Consider the following 9,404-nt stretch of genomic DNA (forward strand, 5'->3'; position numbering starts at 1 on the left):
TTTAGAGAATTTGATTTTAAATTAGAAAGTAAAATAATAAAAAATATGAAAAAAGAAAGAAAGAAAAATAGAATTGATGAGAAGATAAATATATTATTTAATTTAGTGAGTAAAAAGTTTTATGCTATTAACTTATTCAATCCTATATCTACCAAATTTAAAATATTTTATCAATAATTGTATAAATATAAATTACATATATACGGAGTACTATATTACTATACTTACTATTTAGAAGCAACCAGGAGTCTGTTTGGCGAAGCTTCTTTTTAGTCAATTTTTTTTTTTTGCCAAAAGCACTTTTGGCCAAAAATTGAGGTGTTTGGCCAAGCTTTTGGAAGAAAAAAAAAATGCTTTTGAGGAGAAGTAGAAGCAGTTTTGAAGAAGAAGAAAAAAATAGCTCTCTCCAAAAATCGCTTTTTTGAGAAGTACTTTTGAGAAAAATACGCTTAAAAACAGTTTTTTAAAACTTGTTAAATGCTAATAGGTTACTTTTCAAACTAATTAGCCAAACACACTTTTGAAAAAGAGAAGTTCGATTTTACCCCTCGGTTTAGTTTATATTATTTCGTTGCTGAACGTAAATTGGGCCATTTTAGAGTGCTTTTAGGTAAAGAAAAAGTGGTGTTCCCCTTTTGCAATTCCTCTTTGTCGTCTAGGTTCTCCAATTTCTATGCTGGTCCGAAAATCAGATGCCCAGTTTTCCTTGATTGCTCTTTTCTCAAGCGTTACCCATTGTCTCTGCTACATAGGATTAGGATTAAGAGAGTCGAGTGAAGGAATAGGCCAACCAACCTATTTCAAGATCCCAGGAGGGATATACAAACTTTAGTATGAGCAAATTTGCACTGTTAATCTTCTTATTATGCACACGGCAACACATTAACTCGGGTAAACAATTATCTCTTTCACTTTGTGGGGTTTTTTTGTCTTATATTCTTAATTTTGAGATTGGCTCTTTTTTGTAAAATCCATCTTTTGAGTTGAATTTGGCATGTGTTCAGCTGACATGATTCATATTAAGATTTCAGTGTATGATTTTTAGGTTAAGTAGGTTCACATTCTGCCAAAAGTTAATTGCATTTGCTCCCTTCATTTTGGAGTTAATTCGAAACTTCGAAGCATATTATTTTTACAGTTTATTCAATCTTTCATTTGAAACAAATTGTAATCATTTGGTTTTCTTTAATTAGTGCTTATTTCTTACCTCTGGCTGTAATTCCGTTTTTTGCGTTCGATGTCATCTCCCTGTATGTGGCGCGTACAAATTAATTTGCTTAACTTTGTATGTTTTATGCTATCTATTTTGTTTGAACTTTTATTTTCTTTCTCGTTGTTTTTTAACTAATGAAAAATGTTATACTCTGTGTTTTATTTTGGAACATTGTTTGGTCTAACAAAGGGATCATAAAGTTTGGGATCTGGAATGCCTGTGTCGTAAGTTCCGTTAAAGTGTAGAACTTGAATAGATATGATGATAAAATATCTAAACATGACCAATGGGGAATGCTACACAATAGAACATAGAAAGTGTTAGATGATATGAAAAAATGTGAGTAGTGATAGCTTTGGTTCAGTGTTAATTTCCATTAATTATGGTTCTTTCGAGACAATTTCAGAAAAGGACATATTTCTTGACCGTTTGACTAACATGGAGAAAAATGTGGGTAAAATTAAGGAAAATAAGAGTGATCAAAGTTTTAGAAAGCAGGCGCTGAGGTGGTTAATTTAGAGGTTTAGTGAAGAAGAGGGAAGAGTAGAGGAAAGGTTGGAAGATATGGATTTTTCAAGAAGAGGTAAAGTTTATTGTAGTAGGGACAGTTTTACAGGAGGAAATATTTGGAGAGTTTAACATTGATGAAATGGAGGTTTTTAGATCAAGCGTATAAACAGAGACCTGCTCGGTAGATTTATCAAAAAAATAAAGACCTGCCCTCTAGCTGCCCAAAGAAAAACCTCAGATATCAAATGAAATAAACTATCAATACTCCACCTACTATACTATATAAATTTTATAGTTAATTTTTATTAGTCGGTCTGTTGTATTCACAAAGTGATCCATTTTTCATTCGCCCTGTTTCGCACTATTTTCAGATGCCTATTAGATTGTAGGATGTACATTGTCATTCAACTTGGCATTATAACAAGTAAGAAGCTTCTGGATGATTTTAATCTATTAATTGTGCTACATGCTTGTTCAATAGCGAGCCAATGCAACTAAGCATCAAGAACTCATTCCAGTATCTTTATCATTGAGTACAAGTGCAACTATTACCATATGATGTTAGAAACAGGATACAAGTAGCTCAGCAATGTAATAATTTTTAATAAAATATTTAACTGTATTTTTTCGGCCAAGGGTCTTATTGACCATATATCGGTGGGATAGTCTGATTCATGCTATGAGTTCACTTCTTTTTATTTTAGAATCACCCTGAGTCAATGTTGTCTGATATACATTTGAGTCATAATTCAACTGCTCCCTAAGATGTTATAACGAAACAATGCGGAAAACTACTACTATTTCTATCTAATGAATATTTTTTTACCTGAGTTAGACTTCATAGTTTTTGTTTTTTGGAGTGATAGTCTGGTTCTTGACATTACTTTTTCATCTAATGTGACATTAAATAAGAGCTTTTTATTAATGCATTTCAAATTATTTGGGATCATGCTCATGCTTATAATGATACTGTCCTTTGCTCATTACAAAAAGGCATTTTTAGTAAATCTTGAAGATAATTATTATATTATATATTCTACGTAGGTATTAGGTCTTCATATTCCAACATTATGTATCTTGATGAGATGGGACATTGTATAAACTTGATCTTCTTGGACCATTTAAAAAGTTTAGGTTGGTCCTTTGTTTCTCTTACACACTTGAATCTCATTTGTAGAATCATTAGTATTATATGTTTTCAGTTGCTCTACAGCTTATTTATCCATATATCTTCATAGATCCAATCACCAAAAAAGTGATTCTGCTGATTTCTGTTGTTTTAGCTCATTTAGGAGAGAACATGAGTTACCATTAATGCTCAGAATACACGGGTCTTGTGTTTGTTCTTTTTGTTATGAAATCCTAAATGTGCTCTCTGTGTTTTTTTCGAATTTTTTGATGCATGCAATGATTTCTCATCAATTCCTCATTGTATTAGGCTTATGGAAATTAGCTTTTCTATATAGTTGTCGCAGTAGATCTTGCTATTTCTCTATCTGGTTATTATTTGGTAAAAGTAAATAAAATTGAATAAATAATAAAAGAATAAGGTTAATTTGGTTTCAGTGGGCAAGGTTTTTGTTTATTGCAAGACCTGTATAAGTTTGAGAGTAAAGTTGAAATCTTGTTATTAGAAAGAGATCGACTGGTTTTATGAAAAATGAAAAAAAAAGTTTGTTATGGAAAAGAATGGTAAGTTTACTGCTTTGTTATAAGGATTTGGCAGTTCAAGCCTCATTCTCACAACCTGTATGTTTGTAGACGGATAAAAGGTTGAGGTGCTCACCATATTGTTATCTTCTGTTGTTGTTCAGAGGCTATTTTTGAAAGCTAGTCTCTAGAGTCAAAATGTCAAATAAAGCTAGTTTGCACATAATACTACATTTGGTTGAAATAAAAAATTTTACTTTGACCAAAAAAAATATTTATAAAGCACAAATTCATGACCGAGGAACTCTAGACTAACCTCAGAATAGTGAGGCGCTTAACCAGCAAGATACAGAGGTCTTTGTGCCGGTGTCATTTATAATATTTGTATAAGTATTTTGCTTTTGCATATTCTATGCACATATATACACTGCTTGACACAACGTGCTTCCGTCCCTGAATATGCATTAATATATTAGAATCCAACAACTATTTAAGGTTATATGATAGTCTCTTATCTACATCTGGAATCAACGCAGATTGTAGAATCCAAAATCAGCACTCTCTCACTTATCAAAGCTGATTCCTCTCCTTTGCTCCTCTTTGCGGCTTTCACATGTTTTTTTTCCATTTGGTTTAAGTTGTCTATGGGTTGTGCTGTATTTTTTTAATTCTTGTGAGTATTCCTTTATTCTTTGTCAAATGCATTCATATTGTTCCTAATTGGACTTTATATGGTGGGCATTTGTTAGTTTTTATGTTCATTTGGGTAGTTTTTGTTGGAATTTCTTCATGCATTCTGGTAATTTTGACTGATTTGCTCATGTGTGTGTTTTCCCCTCACAATCGAGCAATTTTACTTACGTCGCCGCAGTATTCTTGCATCACAAGGAAAAATATCCTAAAGTGCTACTTTCTTTCTTGTAGTAATAGTCTTTTAGCTTATGTAGTCGTCGAACTTCCTACACCCATACGTTCGCCAGAATGCCTCCTTGGTTCGGGACGAAGGTAAGCCGATACATAGACCTCTATTTCATAGCACCCGAGGAACGCAAGTGTGATGGAGGATTGGAGAAGAGAGATGGAAGAAAGGGCTCATGATGGATTTAGGAGTCTTTGTGTGAGTCGTATGCGATTAGAGTCGCACGTAAGGTAACGAGGGGGTTCCCGGCTATACGTTTAGTGTGGTGCTTGGATTTTGCTAGGCGGTTCTTCGTAAGTGATGCTTTGGTATTACATTCTTTACTTTGTATAGTAAAAACATCACTCTGAGAATAATAAAAGTAGAAGATAATACAAGTTCACTACTTTCTTAAGATCAACCTTAGAGATACAATGATACACGGCAATTTTGTAAGCTATAACACCTAACTCACACACAGTGGGAAGCTGAACCAGTTAATATGTAAAGCTTATATATTCTCGCTTCAGTTGTTTATGTCATATTTATTGTGGCATATCTGGTGTCTAATTTAGTTCTTACAGGCTAAAGGCCAAAGCAGAAAGACCACCATTGTTTCTTAACAATTTACATTTTAGGACCGTTACTTAGTTATTCCAATAATTTGCGTGCAGTTGTTAATATTTTCCAAAGTAAATAGCTGTATAAGTTTGAGATACAAGTGCCATTGAGAGATCAAATATTAATGAACCTTGTGCCTATGCATTACTAACTCTGTTGATCGACGGATACATTCATGGATGGAGCACATGTTAATTTTTTTTGTTAAATATGAACTCTTAGCTTTTGGATAAAGCATCAATTGTCAAACTATGGTATGTGTAGTATACTAGTATTTACAGCGATAGTCAATGATGTTTGAAAGCCTATAGGTATATGTACAAGGCTCACATCCTGGGGAGACCCGAAGGCAGAAGTGACATACTAACAAGAAAGATAACATTTGAATCTCAGGAACCAAGTTTAAGCTACCAATATAATTTGCATTCATGAAAATTAAAGGGGTTTACATTTTAAACTCGAGCCCCTGCTTAGCAGGGTAGACTTACAATGTTGCCACTAGGAACTATTATCTCAAATCACAACTCATTAGAATGGGTACCTAAAATTATGTCTCAACCCACAAATTAATTGTAGCGGAACTTGCTTTCTATAAAAAGTTATCCACTTCTGTGATAAAACAATATAAATTATTTACTTAATAGGTCCGGGCCCGGGCTCAGCACGGGCCAATTCCAACTAGTATTAAATAATGATGTAGTAGTACTTTATATTTTTGGGGCCTTAAATATTTGGGGGCCTAATGCAAGAGCTTCACTTGCCTTACCTTAGAGCCGCCCTTGTCTCGGTGCCTTTTGTTTTCCGTCATTATCCTATCTGGGTTTCTTCTTTATAGTGACACCTTCTTATTATTCATGTCGTAGGTATCGTATCACAGGAACTGGTGGTATAGTATCATAGGTACACTGCAGTCTTTTCTAATGGAGGTGCTGAAATTTTACTGAAACCCCTGTTGGAAAGAACCTTCGTTTAGGTCTTAACTTCGGATATTGTATTTGGGTTTGATGTTAAAATGTGCTTCTTATTAGTCTATAATACAAAAAATATGAGAAAGTCATCTTTTCGTTTTTCTTCTAATGTTATTTGCTGTCTTAAGTTTATCACTTTTGCATTGTACTGTTAAGTTGCTGATTTTCTTCAATATGTATGCAGGAACAAGAAATACTTACTTTGCAGTGTTTGTTATTGGCCGACACCAACTAGTTTGGGATTAAATCATAGCATAGGTGGATCTTGGATTTGAAATTTATGGGTTTGGGATTGTAGGACAGCGACCTTAAGTGCTAGTAACTGAGTTCTGAATTTAGTATTCGTGCATATTTAGTTGATTTCTTAACAATATACAGGATCTGAGCCAAGCTACTGGAGTCGGTCGAACCCGTATGTTACACTCTGAGTCTGCCCTTGAGTGATATTAGTAGGAGTAGTAGTTGTTGTTGTTTTTGTTGTTGTTGTCGTGTCTTTTGTGAGATACTAGTCTCATGAAGTTCTATGCTAGAAAACTGCCCTTTAGATACATATCTGTTTCTCTCCCATTTGGGGTTTGTAACATTTCTAATGTACCATGTAAAAGTTGCTTTAGCTACTTTTCCACCTTGTCTAGTGTGTTTTGTTCCGTAAGTCCCCAGTTTGCTGGCAATAGAATTCCAGGTGAGCAACAGAAATGCATGATCTTGGGAAGAGATTCTGATGTTAATGTTGTACTTGTTAGAATAAGTCCTGGAAGCAGTGAGGCTGAGGTTCTCCAGTCATTGCTTTCTGATCCGGATTGTGATTCCATACATATCACTGATAACTTTGTTGATAGGATGCTTTATCGCTTCAAAGATGACTGGAAGTCTGCACTTGGTGCTTTTAGATGGGCACAATCACGTCCTGGCTACAATCCCTCACCAGAATTGTACGATAAGTTGGTAGATATACTGGGAAAGATGAAGAAAATGGAAAAGATGCACTCATTGATAGACGAAATGCATGCAAACCATCTTGTTTCTCTCAACACAATAGCAAAAGTTATGAGAAGGTTTGCAGGTGCAGGAGAGTGGAAAGAAGCAGTGAGGACATTTGACGAGTTGGGAAAATTCGGTTTGGAGAAGAATACAGAATCAATGAATCTGTTACTAGACACTTTGTGCAAAGAAAATAAAGTCCAACAGGCACGTGAAATTTTTTCCGAGCTCAAGTCGCATATACCACCAAATGCAAACACGTTTAACGTTTTTATTCATGGTTGGTGCAAAGTTAATCGGGTAGAAGAAGCGTACTGGACAATTCAGGAGATGAAAGGCAATGGTTGTTCTCCTTGCGTCATCAGCTACTCAACAATCATCATGTCCTACTGCCAGCAATTTAACTTCCAGAGGGTCTACGAGCTGCTTGATGATATGCAAGGACTGGGATGTGTACCAAATGTTGTCACTTTCACCACCATCATGTGTTTCTTGACAAAATCAGGGGCATTTGAGGAAGCCCTTAAGATTGCTGAGAGGATGAAATCAGTTGGTTGTAAACCTGATACACTTTTCTACAATGCTCTGATTCATACATTAGGCAGGGCGCACCGATTACAAGAAGCTACTCGTGTCTTGAAGGTTGAAATGCCCAGAAATGGTGTTCAACCTAATACATCGACGTATAATACTATCATTGCCATGTTTTGCCATCACTCGCAAGCGGAAAGTGCGCTAGAATTTTTAAGGGACCTGGAAAGTTCACCATATTGTAAACCTGATGTTCAGTCATACTTTCCGCTGCTCAAGTTGTGCTTTAAAGTTGGGAAGACAGATGATTTCCTGAATAAGTTGGTGAATGACATGGTTAATAAGCATTATCTAAGTCTTGATCTATCAAGTTATACACTTCTTATCCATGGTTTGTGCAGAGCAAATAAATGTGAATGGGCCTATCTTGTTTTTGAGGATATGATCCGCCAAGAGATTACTCCTCGATACAAGACATGCAGTGTGCTACTGCAGGAAATCAAACAGAAGAATATGCATGATGCTGCCGATAGGATTGAATTGTTCATGAAGAAAATGAAGACCTCCTGAATAGTTCCTGGAAACTAATTTGATGTTTCGTTTATCAAGTAACAAGTTTCCCTTCATAAGTGCCTGCTTTTAATAGATTGTTGAATTTGAAATGTAAATTTCTTGTTTGGCATAACACTGAAATCTGGGAATAGCGCTGCAGCTGTTATCTCTGGTTTGGTATGAAGCTTGTACCTTGATCACATTATCTTACTATTTCTTACATCTGGCTGCTTAATTAAGCCAGAGTTGTATCATGCTTGGCTGCTGAATGCACGGAGATGATTATCTTTCGGTTCACAAGGCTAGTCCTGGAGCAACTCTTAGTAGTCCACACTGATGCTTTAAAAGATTACAAAGCTCCATTCCAGGTTCTAGTGTGTTGCTCATGATCCAAGTTTTTTCCCCTTAATTTAAGACTTTTGGAATTCCAAATTGATGCTTAGCAGATTAACCTTTTTACAGATGATAGGACATTGGTGTAAATGATGTACAATGCTGTGGTTTAAGCTAGTTTTAAGAGTTACTTTCTTATTGATGGTCCAATATTTTGTCAAGTGACTTCTAAATGCCTTTTCAGCCCTATATTTTGTAGTAGGTGACTTACTGTTTAAAGTATGGTGTTGCTCCATACTTTATATTGAAATTTCCAATTTGTTGTCATCTCCATGCTTAGTTTTTTTTGGTTTCTCACCTTGTGTTTAGTATCCACATTGGGATCCAACTAATTTATATTTGCGTCAAAAAGTTAAGGCATTCCCTACCAAAGGCGACCTATTCCAAGGGCTTGAATTTAGGATCTCTGATTAAAGATTAAGAGCCAGCACAACCTTGGTATATAGTTATTGTCACTACTTGTAGATCTGCAGTTTATGATTCATGTGTGTGTTGGAATGCAGTGCCACGTGATGAGAGGATGTTCAGTAAACCTGCTCCTCCTGCTTCCCGTGATCCAAAACAAGCTTTGGGACCATACCAAACTAGTACAATCCCTTGTGACTGTGCATACAACCCATAAATATGTGGGGCTTCTGCTTGACAGTAGATCAAGTGGCATATATAAAGAATAATAATAATAATAATAATAATGTCCATTCCTTGTTTAGATTAACTGGTACAGTCAAACATCATCCTTGTACAATAGTCATTCACTATAAAAGCTGAGTAATTCTTGGAACCGAATATTATATTATGTTATAATATATGCCCTATATAACAACATTTTACTATAGCATCAAAGAAATTTTGGAACATACGAAGCTGTTATAGAGAGGTTTGACTGTATAACCATTTGTATGATATTAAGTTGAACTAGGTTGATGCACATTTTGGAGAATCGTTCTTAAATGAAAGTCTTTAAAGACTAATATACAACTAAGATGAGTGTTGCAAAAATGCGAATACTAAAGTGGATGTATGATATTCGACAGAAGGTATAGATAACACAAAAGATAAAATGAGATAGAATCGCTATAGATTATTT

The 9,404-nt window shown here is 35.1% G+C and overlaps 1 protein-coding gene across 3 annotated transcripts; it reads left to right on the plus strand.

Moving 5' to 3' along the window:
- Nucleotides 1-609: 609 nt before the first annotated feature.
- Nucleotides 610-8,590, plus strand: LOC104229413 (pentatricopeptide repeat-containing protein At3g04130, mitochondrial). Of its 3 annotated transcripts, XM_009782056.2 has the most exons (3): nucleotides 610-891; nucleotides 5,756-5,792; nucleotides 6,045-8,590. In XM_009782056.2, exon 3 carries the CDS (start codon nucleotides 6,374-6,376, stop codon nucleotides 7,940-7,942), a length of 1,569 nt encoding a protein of 522 aa, XP_009780358.1. In that variant the 5' UTR covers nucleotides 610-891; nucleotides 5,756-5,792; nucleotides 6,045-6,373; the 3' UTR covers nucleotides 7,943-8,590. The 3 variants fall into 3 exon arrangements, with proteins under 3 accessions (XP_009780358.1, XP_070021007.1, XP_009780357.1); XM_070164906.1 differs by having other exon boundaries at nucleotides 5,756-8,590; XM_009782055.2 differs by lacking the exon at nucleotides 5,756-5,792.
- Nucleotides 8,591-9,404: the final 814 nt, after the last annotated feature.

Source organism: Nicotiana sylvestris, chromosome 12 (assembly GCF_000393655.2).
Source record: "Nicotiana sylvestris chromosome 12, ASM39365v2, whole genome shotgun sequence".
NCBI classification, from domain to species: domain Eukaryota; kingdom Viridiplantae; phylum Streptophyta; class Magnoliopsida; order Solanales; family Solanaceae; genus Nicotiana; species Nicotiana sylvestris.

Coding starts and splice junctions, on each gene's coding strand:
- LOC104229413 (XM_070164906.1), top strand. CDS start 6,374: ATGAAGTTCTATGCTAGAAAACTGCCCTTTAGATACATATCTGTTTCT.